Source organism: Mus caroli, chromosome 2 (assembly GCF_900094665.2).
Source record: "Mus caroli chromosome 2, CAROLI_EIJ_v1.1, whole genome shotgun sequence".
NCBI classification, from domain to species: domain Eukaryota; kingdom Metazoa; phylum Chordata; class Mammalia; order Rodentia; family Muridae; genus Mus; species Mus caroli.
In genome coordinates, this window is record NC_034571.1 from 60863515 (window position 1) to 60883447 (window position 19933).

A 19933-nucleotide genomic window follows, 5' to 3' on the forward strand; every position below is an offset into this window, starting at 1 on the left:
TTGTTCTGATTATTATGTGTAGGGAGGAATTTCTTTTCTGGTCCAGTCTATTTGGAGTTCTGTAGGCTTCTTGTATGTTCATGGGCATCTCTTTAGGTTTGGGAAGTTTTCTTCTATTATTTTGTTGAAGATATTTGCTGGCCCTTTAAGTTGAAAATNTTCATTCTCATCTACTCCTATTATCTGTAAGCTTGGTCTTCTCATTGTGTCCTGTATTTCCTGGATGTTTTGAGTTAGGATCTTCTTGCATTTTGCATTTTCTTTGATTGTTGTGCGGATGTTCTCTATGGAATCTTCTGCACCTGAGATTCTCTCTTCCATCTCTTGTATTCTGTTGCTGATGCTCACATCTATGTTTCCAGATTTCTTTCCTAGGGTTTCTATCTCCAGTGTTGCCTCACTTTGGGTTTTCTTTATTGTGACTACTTCCTTTTAAGGTCTAGTATAGTTTTGTTCATTTCAATATCCTCTTTGGACGTGTTTTCCTGTTTTTCTTTAAGGACTTCTACCTGTTTGATTGTGTTTTCCTGTTTTTCTTTAAGGACTTGTAACTCAAAAAAAAATTTAAAAATTTAAAAAATTAAAAAATTAAAAGAATAAAAACTTAAAAAATAAAAATAAATAAAACTTTTAAAAAGAGAGAAAAAAAGGGGTGGGGTAAAAAAAAAAAGAAAAAAGAAAGAAAAGGAAACAGGCTTGGAGATAAGTAGAGTTTACAGGTTGATCCCTGAATTTTCATTATTAAACTCAGATGAATTTATTTTATTTTTGAACTGGTGTACGTGTGTGTGCATGTGCTTGTGCTTTCTGATGGGCTTACCATATTGTTCAGTCTGGCCTGGAGCTTCCAGTCTTCAGTCTTCTAAGTACCTAGGATCACAAGCACCCTCTGCCCATGAAATTCGACATTGTGGTGGTTGTGTTAGGGCAACTGACACAAATTTTCATCTATACCAAATATACCTGAATTTTTTCTCCTATTTCTTGTTATTTCAAATTTCTATTAAAATATTTTCTGGCAAAGATATCAATTCACATGTAAGACAATTGAACACAAACACATTCATTTAAAGTTCAAAGTCAGGGGTACGTCTTAGCTTGGAATACTCATCTGGAATACTCACATTAAAATTGTAGCTCAGACAAAGTTCAAGCGACTGCGAACACAGCTTGACTTTGTCTTGGGACAGGTACACCTGTGCCATCAGGAGGTGAGCCTCGGCATAGGATGGGCTGTGCTCCAGGCAGTGCTGCAGATTGTTGTATGCCGCTTCAGTGTCACCTAACAAGGGAAGCCACACCATGAGGCTTCAGCACTCAGAGCTGGAGCTCCAACAGAACCCAGAATACAAGAAGTTACATTTGGCTGTTTAACGTCTCTGTCCATGAACCTGGCCTCCATTCCTACTTGCACCAGCTAGCTTCCTTGTAGTTACTTAAAGAACAGACTCATATTTCAGTCATGACAACAGTTGGTCACAGAAAACCAGGGAAAATATAAAAGGATGGCAACAGGTCCCCATTATTACTGGCAGGACTAAGAATCTACCTTTATTTTCCTTTTAAAAATGTTTTGTTTATAACTGCATTAAAATGGGTTTCAAGGTTGTGGTTGTTTCAACTGAGAATTGAGGCGTGATCATTTGAACTCTTGGTGGCTAGTTGGGGCCACTGGTTGGGGGGTTTAGAAGTGGTGGCCTTGCTGGAGGAAGTACGTCACTGGGGGTGGGTGCTGACAGGTTTAACGTCACTCTATTTCTAGTTCACTTTCTTTGCTTCATTCCTGCATTTGAAGACTTAAGCTGTCAACTGACTGCTTCAGCTACCATGCCTGTGTTTGGTGCCCTGTGCCCTGCCATGAGAGAGCCTTACCCAACTGGAACAAACAGCTCATGTGACCTAAGTTAGGGTCACCATTGCTGTGAACAGACACCATGACCAAGGCAACACTTATAAGGAAAACATTTAATTGGGGCTGGCTTACAGGTTCAGAGGTTCAGCCCATTATCATCAAGGCGGGAGCATGGACATTTACAAACCTAGAAGGCTGCAGTGTCTTTTACACTAATAAAGAGGACACATTCTACAACCAGGCTCCGTGATTTGGTGTAAAATAGGAAAAAGGCCAAGGATACATCCCTGAAATTCTAAATCATGAAATGTAGATTAAAATGCAGCACCAAATGAAATAGCAAATAATTTGTATCAAATCTGCTAACTAGCTGTAAATCTAAAAGAAGTCTGCTTAACCTTACAACATTGGTTAAGATTTATGTGATAAGGATGGTGAAGTTGCAGAGGGAGAAGACTCTTGGGCTGGAAAGGGGTCCCCCCCAGTCCCCATCCCCACATCATCTATGTGCTACAGCTTCCTTGTGATGCAGTGCACAGTGACTTGTATGCTGCCTTCCACATATGGCTTAAGTAGATATAACAAGGCCTACTTCCCGCCCCACCTTTCTAGAATAGTGGAAGACGAGGTCCTAAGTTATTTTCTGTTCAAACACACTTCATCTTTACCTGTTGTCAATAGAAAAAAAAAACATGGTAAAATTCAGTTTCCTGGATCACAAGAGCTCAGCCTACTAACTGAATTCACACAATACCATTCCCCCTCCTCAGAGGTAGAGAATTAACATGCCATTTACTGGCGGAGCTAGCACAGTAACTTACTAAACATATTGTTAAAGTCTGGCAACCAACCATCAGCCAGGTCAGCAGTAATTCTGGGATCTTTAGTATTGCAATGTCTAATACCCAGAACCGTGAAAGCCAAGGGGACAAGAATGGTTAGCACAACACATCTAAGTGTGTCAGTGCTGCAGGACCCAAACAGAGTGCCGATACCAATCGTAGCCCACAGCCCACGGTGTACAATAAAAAGTAAAATTTAACAAAATAAAAGAGGTAAGTGGCTAAGACTTCATGTGTAGTGGTTTAGCTTTTCCAAGATGGTATTGCAAGAGATTTTAGATGACTAAGTCTCTGCTCAATGTCTTTATCATATGCCTTTGGTTCACTAGAACATCTATAACCTACACTGTAATGTTTCTGTTCATTCTCAAATACTTTCATTCTCAAGCACTTTTAATGCTTGGACAGAGTCTCTTACTTGTTATTAGGTTTTCAAGTGAAAACTGTGTAAGATGAAGAAAGATTAATAACAACTTATAAGGGTTGCTTGTAAGTACAAGGGGTATGAAACAAATATAAAATTGTAGCTTTTGAATTTTGGTTTTAATTTCATATTAAACATACACATTCACAGACAAAATATGCATTGCATGTGACTATTCTCCCTGGACAGGAGTACAGAACCTATTTACACCTTGGTCATTACCAACACCACAATCAAACTCCTACGTTATTTTATGTGATAAGCATATATCACCTGACAAATACTTCACTTTGGCCATTAGGAAGACAGCTTGTGGAAGACCTGGTACACTTCTTATAATCGTCTCCAGGACTGAAGAACAACGTCTGAGAACTGGAGAAAGAGGTTGTCCAGGACCTGCAGGCTAAACAAAGAAAGTCAGATTGTTTTCTAAGTTTATAATCGTATGTAGCTAGGACTAAACACACACTTAATTTTAGTGTGACTGATATGATAAAAGAACCTAGTGTTTATTATTAAATTTCACTTAGGTTTTTTCATACTACCTTTGCTATAGAATTGTACAAATATTAAATTAAATTATTCCTTATTTCATCTGTGAATAGACTTATAGATTATTGTTGAGTTCTGTGCAGTTAATTATGTGACTTTTATGTAATTAATATATTGATAACATATGAAAGTAGTTATCAGTTCAAAATTTATCAGAGAAACACCTGTTAAAAGAAAAGACAACAGAGAGTTCTTGCTTAGACCCTCTGCATTGCTTCATTGATGCTGTTCTTTCGACCTGATAGATGATCTTCCCCAGTCCCTTCAGCTGATGTGCAATTGTCTTCATCATTCAGGTCAATGACTGTGCTGTCTTATAGAAGATCACTCTGATTATGGGCCACATAGCTTACAATAAACTCTCACATCTCCTTTCCTATGCTGAGGCACAGAACATGTTCCCACAAAGATACTCAAAATATGACTATTGCCTAAATCATCCCAACTTCTTCAAATCTCTGCAGCACATATTTTCTAGTAGTTTCCCACCTAGAGATGCTTCTTTTATGGGTCTTTATGCATCTTCAAGATCAGAGTTTTATACTTGTTTGAATGGAAACTACGGAAAACTTTAAAACTGTTGTGATGACTAATACTGACTTTTCACTTGCCAGGATCTCCAATAACCTGTGACATAATGCTCTGGCACTCCTGTGAGATGGGAAGACCCACCCTAAATGTGGGTGAGTCCATGCTATGACCTGCAGTCCTGAGCTGAATACAAAGGGAAAAGGAACTGAGCTCCAACATTCATCTTTTCTGCTTAATCGGCCACCACAGGTTCCTGCTGTCCTGCATCCTCCATCATGTTGGACTGTGCCCACAAACTGTGAGCCAAAATAAACAAACCCTTCCTTCCCTCCCGCCCTCTCCCTCCTGTCTGCCTGCCTTCCTTCTTTCCTTCCTTCCTTCCTTCCTTCCTTCACTTTTGTTGGGTATTTTGCTACAGCAACAACATAAGTCATTTACACAAATATTTCCCACCAGAAAAATAAAGTAAATGGTGGTAGGTATGTAATCATGACCTTGCCACTTGATAAGAAATACTGAGAACAATTCTCACTTTTTTCTTTTATCTTATGTTGTTTGTTGTATTTTGAGACTAGGCCTCACTCTACACCCTGGCTGGCCTCAAACTCACAATCCTCTTGCCTCTGCTACTTAAGAGCTAGAATTACGGCAGCATCACACAAATGAACCAGCCATTGTTTTATCAGGGTTTCCTTGTATACAGAAAAATTAAAACAGAAGTCTAGAGACAATCTTTAAGATTCTGTTTGTTAGATTAAAAAAATTTAAAAAAAATGTGCGGAAGAGGCCAATGAAAAAGGAATAGAGCTGAGGCCCAGAGCTGCCTTTCTTGAATGTTCCCATGAAAATAGCATTATGAAGCTGACCAAGTTATAACATGAGGATAAAAACTTCTTTATGGGAAAACAGGATATGTAGTTAGAGACCTAGCTATCAAGTAATGTATTATTTTGTGAACTACCTATGCTTTCGTTCATTCTTAGCACAGTTAACAAAGAAATCCTTTGAAATACTCAAGGACTAAAACCTTGTCTGTCCCTGTTGCCCGACTCACAGTCCACTCCACTGATCCTCTGTGTTCCTGTGAGCATCTGCATCAACTGTTCCCTTAGTCTCCAAGCAGCTGCTTCCACAGGTCCCTTCAATTCTCTGTCACATGGTGAGGCCAACTCTGACACCCTCACACACATTCTCACTTCCTCTACCCTGCTCCATTAGCTCCTTACACCATATACCACTATTCATTCTAGTCTCCTTATGGTATATGCTCCATCCTTTTAAACTATATCTCTTTAAACAAATGTTGTAACTTGTTGTTCCCAAAGCATTCTGTCATCTCTGCATAGTGTGCCAGATGTGCTATAAAACATCTGCAGAAAGAATCCTAGATGCAGAATGAATACTGAAATATGCATTCAATCTACCAAGCAACTTGCATGGACTTGGGTGACTGAGTTCAATCAGTCTGAACTAATAATCAAGTATTATTCTGAGAGAGCATAATTTTTAAAGGTTATAAAGGCCTGGAAAATGACATGATATTACAATATGCAGAGCTCCCCCAGGGAAGATCATTTTTCTTTTTTTCACTGTTAATATAGCATCTAGTGGTGTAATTTGGGGCATGGTGTTGCTAATATTTTTGGTCTTAGCAATGAGTACTGAATAGCCCTACCTGAAAAGCCTGTGTAGAAACATAAGCCATGTACAAGGAAGTTAGGTTATGTGTGCTTACTGCCAGTACCAAAGGGATGCTGCCGAGGGAAGGCGGGGAACTTTGCAAAGGATCCCCAGGTGTCTAGAGCTACAACTCAAAAATGCTAATGCTTGCGAAAGACCATTGTTATCACCAAGCTGGATCAAACAGATGGCAGCTCACAATAAGGTTCCATATAAAATGAAGATCAAGAGCTAAAAGGAACATGATAACTGAAGAGTATAAAATACACAAGAGAAGAGAGATGGCAAGATATAAATGTGGAAATATTCCACAAATAAATAATCTTGAACTCAAAGGGATGAGTGAAAGACAATAGTATTTGTTAACTCATAACTCAGCAGGCACACATATTTCTTCTTCTTTCTTCTTTCTTCTTTCTTCTTTCTTCTTTCTTCTTTCTTCTTTCTTTTCTTCTTTCTTCTTTCTTCTTTCTTCTTTCTTCTTTCTTCTTCTTCTTCTTCTTCTTCTTCTTCTTCTTCTTCTTCTTCTTCTTCTTCTTCTTCTTCTTCTTCTTCTTCTTCTTCTTTTTTAAAAAAAGGTAATGGCTGGAGATCAGCGGTTAAGAGCACTGACTGCTCTTCCATAGGTCCTGAGTTCAATTCCTAGCAACCACATGGTGGCTCACAACCATCTTTAATGAAATATGATGTCCTCTTCTGGTGTGTCTGATTACAGCTACAGTGCATATAAATACATGAATACATAAATAAATAAATCTTTTTTAAAAAGGTAATGGATTTCAATGCATGCATACAGAAAAAGCACAGGGAACTTCTCACACCAGAAGTATGTAGTCCAAATCTAAACATCTACTTTATGAAGAGGAAATGATTCTTTTTTGGATCAAGTAACTAGCTGCTCTCTGTGTTATTCCAAGGAGCAAGAGGAAGAGTCAGCGATCCACTTCTAACACAAAGGAGTGTTTGAGTTCATGTGAGAAATGGTTTCATTAGTTTTACAAAAGAGATCCAGTTTTGAGTTTGCCCAAGGTGAAATGACACTTGATGATGTTATCAATCGGATTCAAATATGTAGCAAGCATGAGAATTAACCACTTTGAATATTTCTAAACTCAGTTTTAGGATTTAAAAAATTGAAAATAATTTTTATTAATCAATACTGTGATTATTTGGTAGTAATCCTTTCTATAAAGACTTTTAAAATGGTTTCAATTAACAGAATTATGAATATTAATTAGAGATACACTTGCACATGTTCAAGAGAACTTCTTAGCACTGTCTATGGGACCCATGGAACACCTATGTGGATAAGAGGCAGAGTTCCCTACCTGAATTGGACAGAGATTCAGATACTCGGTAACAACTTCTAGTAAGAAGTCAGGGTTGAGCTTCTCAAAATACTGTATGCCGAGCGGGAGGTCTTCCAAGTGTGAAAAGTGAGTATTCACAACATCATTCAACAAATTTATAACTTCATCCTGACGATTATTTTTTTTTGTAGCAAGAACCGCATGCAAATACATTAATTCCTGAAAAGTAAGTAGAGTTCAGAAGTTATTCCATTTGGCTATAAAGCCACTTATTTGTCTACATTTCAAATGTATATCAAAGTATTATTTATAACAAAGTATTTAAATGTTTGATATAAAATCATTCAAAGCTAAGTGCTAGCTGAATGGAATTTTAGGATCACAGAGAAGAGTGTTTAAAGTCAAGTGACACAGAGGTAAACCAACACATGACACTGTACATTAAAGTCGGTGCTCATGCACCATGCAGAGCTAAGGATGAACGAACGGTCACTTAAAGTCTCATGGCTTATAAACAGCAGCAGCCATCTGCTGTCTGATAAAACGCCATACCGCAGATTTCCCCATTGACTGCTGGAATTCACTGAAGAACTCCAACTGCTGGTCTGCATCTTGCAACTGCCCCTCTATTAACTGACATCGGATAAGTCCTGAAATCAAACAGAAACAATCAGGGCCTATTCCAACCAACTGAACTAAGTTAATGGCTGGGGGGAAAAATACAGCAGTGGGGAGGGGTGGGGAAGAAAACAGGCAGCCAGGAACTATGTAAACTCTTTTACTGCACAATCCATAACTTGATAGAAGCAACCAAATAATATCCATTCTTTCAAGATAGTATTTGAGAAATAAATTGATATTTTTAAAGCTATATGACTTTTCTATTTACACATAGTATAAGGAGTTTAATTTTTTGTTTGTTTTTTGGTTTTTCGGGCGTGGTTGCACACGCCTTTAATCCTAGCACTCGGGAGGCAGAGGCAGGCGGATTTCTGAGTTCGAGGCCAGCCTGGTCTACAAAGTGAGTTCCAGGACAGCCAGGGCTATACAGAGAAACCCTGTCTCAAAAAAACAAAAAACAAACAAACAAACAAATGAAAGAGTTTAATTTTTAAAAATAAAATCTCCATTCTCTGCTTGAGTGGGCAGATGCGTGAGGCGAGCACCCAGGGAGGAAGTGTCAGCGTACCAGTGACAGCAGAGATGTTGCTCTCATTCAGTGTCATGGCAGTCCTGTACCACTTCCAGGCCTCCTTCACCTTGCCTTGGAGAATCATTTGGTAGCCGAGCTCTGTAGCAATTTCTGCTTGCTGGGGAGTTAAACTAAATGCTTTTTCTAGGAAACTTTGAACTTTTTGGAGAATGAGTTGATTACGTCCACACTGTGAAAGAGAAAACCAAACCAATTTAGACAAGAAGTCCAGTCTCAGAATATCAGACCGATTTTTTCCACTCTTACATATACAGCTTGGATTGCACAGGACGGAAGAAAGGGGAATAAAGATTACTTAAGAAGGAAAGGCATTCTATCATCTGGATACTACATCAAGAAACAGCATATGGCCCACCCTCCACAAGTTGTCTATTTTAATAAGTACTGTTTTATGACATCGCCATCTTGACACATAGTTCTGTTATACAAAAACATGATTTCTTTTCAAATTAGATAGGAAAATCTTTATTTTAAGCTTTCTAAATAAGTGTACATAGTTAAGTAAAAGTCCCCTTTCCATTAAGGGCAACCTGTACCAATAAGTAAAGTATTTTAAAAATATGTGTCATAAATTTTTTGAAAAAAAAAAACCCACTTCACCTAAAAATTTGTTGATGCCAATGCTGGTAAGTAACTATTGAACATACAAAATTTCAAGAGCAAAATATTCTTCTGAATATTTTGATAAACAAACAATTCTATAGTCATTCTAAAAAATGATGAACTTGTATCTGGGGTAGTAACACAAATAAAGGAAAAATATCTTCATTCAGACCTTTAGTTTTTTTCTTTCTTTTAAATTTCATACATCTTACATATTTTAAAATAAGGTAACTGTTACAGTTTAACAATTCATAACCTTAATAGTTTTCTTTCAAGTTAGTTTGATAATTGGCTTTGCTATTCTGTGGTATTTTTTCTTCCATCCCTGTCATCTTGCCTTGAATTATCATAACAGAGCATAACAGAATCATGCTTTTTTTTTTTTTTTTTTNAGATTTNTTTNTTATATGTAAGTACACTGTAGCTGTCTTCAGACACTCCAGAAGAGGGCGCCAGATCTCGTTACAGATGGTTGTTAGCCTCCATGTGGTTGCTGGGATTTGAACTCCTGACCTTCGGAAGAGCAGTCGGGTGCTCTTACCCACTGAGCCATCTCACCAGCCCCAGAATCATGCTTTTATAACAGCAGTAGCAGCAGCAGCAGCAACAGCAGCAAATCCAAGACACTGGCCTTTTCCTTCACTCAAACACTCTATTACTCATTTTAACAGATTTTCCCAAAGAAGCACAGAACACCACTAAACCTAAACACTGGATTCTGTCTTCTTTTGTCTGGAAGGCTCTCTCTAGCTCTGAGAGCCTCTTCCTCATGATCCCTGAAGGCTGGAAAGGTGAAGCCAGAATCTCATGAGTGTCCTTCTGTGGGACCCAATAAGACGCTTAGGTTATATCCGGTTCACTGCAAGCCATATGTTCCTCAGTACTCCACCCACTGACTAACTGCGAACTTGTTTTAAGATTAACTTATTTGTTTTATGTATATGAGTGCTCTATCTGCATGTACACCTGAGTGCCAAAAGAGGGCATCAGATCACACTATAGATGGTTATGAGTCACCATATGGTTGCTGGAGATTGAACTCAGGACCTCTGAAAGAGCAGATAGTACTCTTAACCACTAAGCCATCTCTTCAGTCCCAACTGCTAACTCTTAATGATAAGAGTCTGGCTTGTAGGCAATCTTACCGTTCTGCTGAAGGCTAGTGTAATCTTATAAAAAAGTTCAGCATTCTGTGGTTCCATGACATCCAATGCATTTCCTAAATTTTCCAACTTGGTAGCAGCCTAAGACAAAATAAACAGTAAAAAAGTATTTAATTCATGAATATATACTCTAATATACTATGATTGATATATTTTTAAAGATTTACTTATTTTTATTTTATGTGCATATCTGAATGCCTGAATGTATGTATACACACCATGTATGTGCCTGATACCTGTGGAAGCCAGAAGAGGATGCTGGACCCCCTGGAACTGGAGTTACAGATAATTGTATGCTGCCATGGGGATGCTGGGAAGTGTATCCATCTTCTTCAAGAGCAACAAAGTACTCATCACCAATGAGCCATCTCTCCAGCCCCCATTACTCATACTTTAAGAGACCTTTGTTTTCACAAATATCTTCCATCTAGTGTGTGTGTGTGTGTGTGTATGTGTGTGTGTGTGCGCACGCGTGCGCTGTGGTGAAGTGTATGCATGAGCAAATGTTTGTGTGCACATGGTTTTTGTGGGTACATGTCAGTGTATAGAAGTCAGAAGTTACTTTTGAGAGAGGTGAGAGAGGATCTCTCACCGAATCTGGAGTTTATTAATTCTGCAGGACTAGCTGGTAAGTGAGCTCTAGGTATCTTCCTGTGACTCCTTCCCCAGTGCTAGAAATATAAGCATGGGCCATCATGCCTAACATTTTATGGGTTCCAGAGATGCAAATTCAAGTCTTCATGATTGTACAGAATCTACATACTGATTGTTTTCCTAGATCCCCCAAATGGAATCTCAAGCGTCTCTGCTTTTTTTTTTAAAGCTCCAGTAATTACACACAATTACTTCTTGCTAATACCCATCACTAAATAGAAGCTTTTAGATGGGTAAAGATAGCCATAGTTATTCAACAAGTGAACATCTTGAACTCTACAATAATGAAGTCATGCCACAAAGGTTGTTGGAGTGATAATCTAGTTACAAAATGTTACATGCACCTTTGGAGTTCATAGATGGCCCAGCATTGAAATGGTCTCTACAATAGGAAAATCTTGAAAGTAATTAGTACAAATAATTTTTGTTGTTGTTTCTGGTTTGTTTCTTTTGGGGTTGAGAATCAGGCTTGCACATACTAGGCAAACCTCTCTCCCACTGAGCTGTAGTCCCAGCCTCAAGTAATAAACAAAAAGTTCATAGAAGATTTGATCCACTAAGATTTTTCTAGTGCCTACTAAAGTATTTGCTAGGTACTGTTACATTAGCCAAGTTAAACATGCAGACCTCTTGTACACCGCCTGCCCTTGGCTACAGATTAGATTTTGCAATCCTTTGCCAGTGTCTAGTGGGTGTGTGCAGTAGCACTGAAACAGGTGTAATTGTTATAAATATTTTACCCTAAGCTCGTTTAACTCACACAAACTCAACTAAGCTGCAAACATACTGTGATTCTAGATATGTATATTCATGTCTAGATCACATACAACACTATGTACCAGCATCTTATGTAAAAATACATTCACTCTTATTAATAATCTAAAAACGTTCGAGAGAAATTTCCCCGCATACTTTTGCTTTACTGCATGGTACAGGAAGCTAAGGTCTTTGTAATGTTCTGGCAACCAATTAAAACCTATAATAAACATTCTGAGATAGAACTACAAGCTTCGAATGAATACGCCCACGTGCCTTTATAACAGTGTGTGATGAAATTCACCTTGACATAGGTGGCTTATGTTACACAAGACAATTTACCTTCTCTATGTCCCCTTCCCTACACAGATAATACAGAGCCAGCATCCTCAGCGCCTCCACGTTGTGATTGTCTTGAAGCAGCAGCCTGCATGCAGGAAAACAAGCCAGTTAATAATAAAAGAACTTTTTCCCTGTTGTTGTGCGAGGGCTTAAAAGTTTAGTGACTCTTCTACTCCAGAAAACCACAACAATGATACTTTAGTTCAAAAGTTATCTGCAATTTAACTTTTCATGTTTTAGGATATGAACAGAGGTTGTGCCTGCTTCATTTAACACCGTAGAGATGCTCCTTGAAGTATTAGTTAACTATACGCAACAATGTATGACAAGTTGCCTTCAGGAGCTGGAGCCAGGTCTCAGTGGTTAAGAGCACCTGCTGCTCCTGCAGGGGACTCAGGTTCAGGTCCAAGTGCCCAGCAGTCTCCGGGGACCTGACACTTTCACCTCGTCTCTAAAGGAAGCACATACATTTGGTGCACTTACATACAAGCAGGCAAAGCATTCACATACATAAAAGAAAATAAGGAAATGAGTAAAAATTTAAGGAGTTTACCTCAAGGTTTTCATTAAAACAATTCTAAGAATGCCAAAATGAGTGAAATATTTACATATGTATTAATTTATTCAGAAATTCAAAATAGACTCCTATGTGATAAAATACAAATTGGAAAATTTGAAAACATTTATTAATCACCAAGAAAAAATAGGCATAGGTCTAGCAAGATACAGTCTCTGCTATAAGAATTTTTATGAAATTTTATTAAGTGGCATAATGAAAGTAATTGTTCAAAAGGGATCATGTATAAAGCATCCTCTCATGTGTATATGAAACAATACATTTGGGATCTACTTTCTGTCCCTTCTGAATATGTCTTCTGCTATGCAACTGTGCAGTTCTTCTCTGAAGAAGCTCGAGTGTCTTATATGACACCGTGACTAGAGGCTGGGCTATTTCCTTTGCTTCAGCCAAAGGGATGATGGCAGAGATGGTTTTCTTTTCTCTGCCACTGGTGAATGAGCCAAGTCAAGCCAGATTAGAATACATACAGGCAGGTTTATTGGGAAGCTCCTCTCTGGCAGGTTCACAGGCTCCAAGGACCGAGGCCAGAGAAGTCACCATGGGGAGAGAGAAGGTGGGGAAGAAGAAGAAAAGGAGAGAAAAAGCATGTGAAGAGAGAGAAGGAGAATAAGAGGGAGAGGGAAGGAGAGGAAAGGAAGGGGAAGAGGGAAGGGGAGGGGGAGGAGGAGAAGAAGGATGAGAAGGAGGACGAGGAGAGGAGCATAAACTGTCTGGATTATATACGGAAGAGGCTCTAAGGGACAGGCAGTCCAGACCCTGGGCTGGAAAGTTCAGGGTTGGGGATGGGGCATGCCATGTAGGGACCGAAGGATGCTGGGAGAACCTGGAGGCCAGGTCTGCTTTGGTATGTGAACTACGCACCTGGTCCCAGGCAGGACAGATAAAGACCTCAGCTTATAGGGTATAGGCAGTCTGTGTTTCTGTTCCAGCTGTTGTGTCTTTGCTATCACTGAGAGGAATATTTCACCTGTGCAGTTACTGGTGGTTACTGGAGTCTGAAATGTGAAGCAGAGTCCCAGCAAATCAAATCCTGCCTGAGATCAGCTGGTTTAGATTACTGATATGCAAATGAGAAGCCACGGCAGCCTTTTATTCTTTGAAATCTGAAGCGTTCATTTCACTCCACCTGCTGTCTTGTAAGATATTGCTAAGTTGAGAAAGGTCCCCCCCCCCCAAATCTATAGGTGGTGTTGGATGAAACATTTAACAGGTTTGTGCCTTAAATTTGTTCAGCTGCCAAGGGGGAATAGTAATAATGTCTACTTCTTGGTTATTACGCCACCTTCCCGTCAGCCAGGCCCACTGAGCACTTTGCAACAGGCCATCCATAACTTACTGTCCTTCAAGTTCAGACCAAACCGCCTGGGGTCATCTTCCTGCAGTCTCTGCCTTCCTATCGAAAACATCCAAAGTCCAGTCACTTGTCAAGGCACCTAAAGGGTGACTTAAGGGTGACTGCCCTGGCTCCCTCACCAGCATTCCTCTTTCACATTATGGCAGTGGCATGAAAAAATGGTCCCCCGATTTTACCCTCACTCCCTTCTTCAGGCAGAGTTTTCAAAATAGCAGTGACGCTATTAAATGTAACTCAGAACACAATACTCCTTTATTCACAACGCTCACAACTTTGTGTGTCAGAGGAAATGCCAAACCCTTCCACTGGTCCACGAGATCCTTCGTGGGGTGGCACCTGCTCCTTCCCCATTGCCTTCTCTTAATTCCTCTTTGTCCCTCAAACAGATAAAAGTTCCTATGGCCTCAGGCTCTCTGCACAGGCTCCTACTTGTGGAAGACCTTCTCTTGGTTATCTCCATGGCTTGCATCCATGCTTTCTCCAAGTTTCTCCTCAAATGCCATATCCCACCCCTAACATAGATGCTTCACTTTCCTTCCTCCCCAGCACTTATGTTCAACATACTGCATAAGTTAATTGTGCTGCTTAGCATATGGTTCCTCTCATTTCAATATTAACTTGCTAATGTCGGAGACACATTGTTTTAAGGAGTATCTATTTTAAAATAAGATATGCAGATATTGATGCAAATCAACAAATTCAGGGCGTTTTACATGTGTTTATTATTGCATGTGTGTTGCTATGTGTCTGTGCACATTCACGTGGACACCCAAAGTTGGCATCCTGTGTCTTCCAATCGCTCTTCACACTGGGGCAGTATGGTTTGCTTTGGGAACTCCCTGTCTATGTTCCCACAAATGAGGGTTATTGAGAAGTTCAGAATCACCAGGCTTGATAGCAACTACTTTAACCACTAAGTCCCCTCTCCAGCCCTAATTCTGTTTTTAAAAACAATACAATTTTAAATACTTTTTCACTTCTATGATGCTTGCAATAAAATCACTTATTACTTGAAAAATTAAATTTTATGCTGTGTGAGTCTTGTAATGGACTGAACAAAATCTGATTTTCTCTGTTCTCATGTCTAACTAGATCCAAAGAGGATGTGATATCATTTTACACATAACCTTTGTGCTGTCTCCACCGTCTGATCCCAATCCTGCAAAGCCAGTTGTAATTTCATTTTCTTCTCAAAGGCAGGAAGGAAGCTTGGAAAGTTTACAATTATCTGGCTCACGGTCTCCAGAGCTCCTGAATAATTCTGTCGAATCTCAAGGCACAGAACCTAATGGGAGGAGAAAAATGATGTCAAAGCATGGCCTTGTACATCAGGCCCTCTCAGGCCAGCCTAGGCTACAGAGTAAGTTCCAGATCAGCCTGGGCTATTTCAGAATACTGCTTCTTAGCATTTTATGATATTTTTTTCAACAAGGAGCACATCATTCTATGTAGAAAAAAGCCCGTCTTTATCAAAATCACACCTTAAAATATCACAGAAAAATTAGCATATATACATCAGCAATTTTACTTTAAAAGAGACTCTTAATGTATTGATTAACCTGTTAAGAGGGTAAAACTTAAAATATTGTGCAGAAGTATTAGGAAGCTGAGACAAGAAGATGGCCACCACTTAAAGTCAGTCTGTCTCCTGTCTTCTACATGGCTAAGCTGAGATGTGGTACAGAGTCTCAAAACTGCCTCAAAACTCAAACAAGTAAAAGAAAAAAAGTTGTTTGTTTGTTGGTTTTTCAGAAATACAAAGAATGTTGCTACTTAGAATGGAAAAATTACCTCTAAAGAATAAAGTATCTCTAGGAGATTTGTAAATAGCATATACAATTAAAGCAATCTTATAAATGTTACACTGTATTTGGAAATGCTACTTTCAGGTTAAATATAAGTTCTACCCACTGCCATGAGCTCACTTCAGTTCTAGGAATTATCTTAAGGAAGTAATTGAAAGACATCACAACGAGGCACACCCACGGTGGTTGTTGCCCAGCTGTTGGTATAAAAAGGAAAATAAAAATTAACCCGCAATGGCCATAAAGGAGTTATGCCCTAACAGTTCACTTACTTAGCAGGAGACTAGGTGGTCCTAAGAAGGACTGCAGGAATTATGCAACTTTCATTCACTGGCACAAAGAATACCTGTTGCAGCTGACAGTTAGGTAGCGACACTTATTGTCTTACTCAAATGTTATTATGTTTTCTGCAAATATTTTTACAGTGTGTGTGTATTGTATGCACTGTTTCTCGCAGGAGAAAATAAGCTGTGTCATCAGTATACATGAAAACCCATGGCGAGGTCTGCAAGATGACTCAGGAGAGCAGAGCACCTGACACCTCTTAATTGTCTTCTTCTAGATTATCTTTCCTTCAGTGTACTTTAATTAACAATTAGCATTTTGTCTCAATATCTAATATTTTTGTACACACACATATATATTATTTTTTCATATATAGAAAAGTATAGTCACCAATAAATCCATTATGTCAAAATAAATGGTCCTAAGAAGGACTGCAGGAATTATGCAACTTTTATTCACTGGCACAAAGACAATAATGGAGGAAAGATTAGGATAAATTTTAGTGCACATTTTCTCTAGGAATCTATCTACAGAGCAGTACTGAAAATAAAGAAACCCTGCCACAGATTGCTGCAGTGTCACCATCTGTGCTCTGTCCCTTAGTCCCTCCCACAGGAACACAGAGCAGCATCTTAGGTCACATGAAACCAGCCTGCACTTAAGTCTGAGTAGGAATATTAATGTGGCCCTTCTGCTGAATTAATTGAAAAGTAAGTGCATAATTACTTTTAAACTAATTGAACAGTAAGTACGACATAATTATTGTCATACAAAGTAAGACAATGGATCTGCCAGAGCTCCAACTTCTTTGCCTCTTCTAGAATAGATCTTGAAACCTAATTGCCAAACCAACAGTTACTTGCAGTTGGGGCCTGGCTGGAGGCGGTCCCATCATTAAAAAGTAATGCCACTGTAAGCAGGCCTGTGGGGATGGTGCCCACTCTTTTGGTCTACCCCGTGGAGAACAGAACATTTCCATTAGGAAAGACTGTTCAAGGGGCCATTTTGAAGAGACAGGGCCCTGACCAGATATCACACTTGCTAGTGCCTTGATTTTGGATGTCTCGGCCATTAGAATTGTGAGAATAGATTTCTGTTCCTTATAAACCATCAAGTCTCAGACTTCTTTGTTTTAGTTGTCTTTCATGGGGTTGGGGTTAGGGTGTAGCTTCTAAAACAGCTTTCTATGTAGCCTAGAACTCATGACAGATCCTCTGACCTCCCAAGTACTGGGATTTTTGGTGCGAGTCACTGTGTCTATAATGTCTCGGGTAGCTTTTTCACAGAAACATAACATAGATAATACCACAGTAATTCAGATAAAACATTTAAACCAATGTTAGCATCATGGTAAAAAGTCCTTCATATTAACACCTAAAATAGCCTAACCGTGGAAGGTTACAAATTTGCTTTCCTTTAAGGAACAGAGCACAGGAAGACAATTAAAAACTTGACAACGGCCGACTCCGATAGCACAGCAATGGGGAAGATCTGGAATCCAGCCATCCTGAATACTAGTCTGCAGGCTGACTGTAATCTGAACAAACTCAGCATCCTTTGAAACTGAGACACATGGTGATGCTAGCAGGAAACAAATGCTAGTCCTCACCTCTTTTTCTTCTTTACCATAAATAGGAAAGCCTTTTAAAACATATATTATTTAGACAGTCTCATGGCATACCATATACTGGCCTTGATCTCCCCATTTCTACCTTCCCATTGCTTAGATTACAAGAATCTACCACCATGCCCGAACTAAATTAATTCTCAATTTTAAAACTATTGAAAAACACTAGGAATATAGCTCAGTTGTAGAGCATTTGATTAGTCCTGAATTTGTATGAAGTCCACAGCACTGGTGTGTGTGTGTGTGTGTGTGTGTGTGTGTGTGTGTGTGTGTGTGTATGTGTGTGTATGTATATACCTACATACATATACATATACACACAGAGAGAACAAAACAAAACAAAGTAGTTTGAAGAATTATTTATTTATAACTTTGTGTCTTTGTGGGAATATATACACATGAGCAGTGTTGCCCATAGAAGCCAGAAAAGGGCACTGGATGCTTTGGAGTTGAAGTCTCAGGCAGTGGTGAGTCTCCTGATGTGGGTGCTGGGAACAGGACCAAGGTCTTCTGCAAGAAATCTTAAACCCTGAGTCATCTTTCCAGCTCCCAAAATGGCGATGAAACACTTTTTTTTTTTAAAAGAAAAGTTTTCCTTATGGTGGTGTTTGAGTGCAGGTATGCAGGGGCCACAGCACATGTGTGGAAGTCAGAGGACAAATTAGAAGAGTCAGTGTTCTCTGTCTGGTTGAGGCGTGGCCATGGTCTTTCTTACTGTCTCTTCCCATTGCACACAGCAGAGTAGTTAGTCCCCAAGCTTCTGAGTAATTCTCCTGTCCCTCCCCTCATCTTACCAGACAGTGTTGGGATAACAGTACTCAGCCACTGCATCAAACTCTCTCTGTGTCTCTGTCTCTGTCTCTGTCTCTCTATGTCTCTCTCTCTCTCTCTCTCTCTCTCTGTGTGTGTGTGTGTGGTTTTAAGCAATAGTGGTCACATCCTTATGTTTTCAGAGAGCATTTTTACACATTAATGCATCTCACCAGTCCCAATCCTTATTGCTCCTTGAATCATTCATCGTGTGGATGTGCCTGCAGGTGAGTACACGGATACACAGAGAAGACAGCTTCCAGGAGTTTTCTGGGTTCTCTCTTCCCACTGTGTGCATTGTGGAGATTAACTCCAGTTGTCAGGCTCCATGGCAGGCTCTTAAAAGAGCCATCTCAATGCATCCCACTGATCAATTTTGAAAAGTGTTCAGAAGATAGTAGTGGAGAGAGATGCAAGGGTGTGCTTAAATAATACAAGTCAAGAGAGTTCTTAAGATTGCCAATTGTTTATTTTCAAAATGCAAGTCTGATGATACAACTTACCTGTTTAAGCTTTGCACCAGCTCGCTCTTAAATCCACAGGCAGATGCCTGTCTCTTAGGTCCACCTCTCCTTGTCACTTCTGACCTCAGCTCCACACTCCGCTTCTGTCCTCTGACCTTTAACTTCTCACACTAAATCTCCTCTGATACGGATTGCTGGCTATGCCCTTGGTGTGCCTTGAGGTACCTGAATCTGTCACCTCTTACTGTTAATGTTTTCCCACCATGCTATCAGGGATGCACCCTCATCATCTCTAAATCTTTGTTCAAAAGTCAAATGTAGTGACTACCTCATCTTCAGCTGCAAATTCATGCCCCTATTCCTGCCTCCCACTCCAGCTTTAATACTGGACTTATGACCTACAGTCTAGTTATACACTAGGTAATCAACTTACACATTTCCTCACTGTTCATCTCTCTAAGAGAAGAGAAGAGAAGGCCCACGACATGAGGTGTTCACCTTTTCCATGTCCTGGTTCTTCTCCAGCGAGCCCTCACATATAACAGATGCAAGGAAACACTGCAGGAACAAACTCATAGGACCAATCATGGACATAACATTGATCCAGAAATCAGGCCCTTTGGTAGAGAAGTCGCTTCTCTAGCTGTGTCCACAGACACAGTCCCTCTGACGGGTGAAAATAGGACCACAAATACCATCTTTTGTGATCTACTTAGTTTATTACATTTCAGGGATTCTTTAAGCTTTAAAACATAATTTATTTACTTGGATTCCAACTCACCTTACCCAGAAGAGCGAAAATATCATTTCCATCTTGTAATCCCTCCTCAAAATACCGCAGGGCTTTTTTAGCATAAGGTTCCTTCCCTCTTGTAATATCAAGCCACGCTTTCAAAATTGGCCCCTGGAAAAGAAAGATCCTACTGGAGTCAACATGAACTGCAAGAAGCTTGTCGGTGACTATACTACTGCTGTGCTTCGTAAGGTAGGTGACTATACTACTGCTGTCCTCTCTAAGGTAGGTGACTATACTACTGCTGTCCTCTCTAAGGTCAGTGACTATACTACTGCTGTCCTCTCTAAGGT

The 19933-nt window shown here is 39.6% G+C and overlaps 1 protein-coding gene across 3 annotated transcripts in view; it reads right to left on the bottom strand.

The window, feature by feature from the left end:
- Ttc21b (tetratricopeptide repeat domain 21B) overlaps nucleotides 1-19933 on the bottom strand; it is a 75633-nt gene that overhangs the window by 45912 nt on the left and 9788 nt on the right. For all 3 annotated transcript variants that reach the window (XM_021155663.1, XM_029474291.1, XM_029474292.1), the window contains exons 5-13: nucleotides 19629-19751; nucleotides 14984-15141; nucleotides 11923-12007; nucleotides 10153-10251; nucleotides 8381-8573; nucleotides 7744-7841; nucleotides 7210-7410; nucleotides 3392-3521; nucleotides 1125-1282 (exon numbers count right to left, since the gene is read on the bottom strand). In XM_021155663.1, coding sequence (XP_021011322.1) covers nucleotides 1125-1282; nucleotides 3392-3521; nucleotides 7210-7410; nucleotides 7744-7841; nucleotides 8381-8573; nucleotides 10153-10251; nucleotides 11923-12007; nucleotides 14984-15141; nucleotides 19629-19751 — 1245 coding nt within the window. The remainder of the gene's footprint in view (nucleotides 1-1124; nucleotides 1283-3391; nucleotides 3522-7209; nucleotides 7411-7743; nucleotides 7842-8380; nucleotides 8574-10152; nucleotides 10252-11922; nucleotides 12008-14983; nucleotides 15142-19628; nucleotides 19752-19933) is intronic.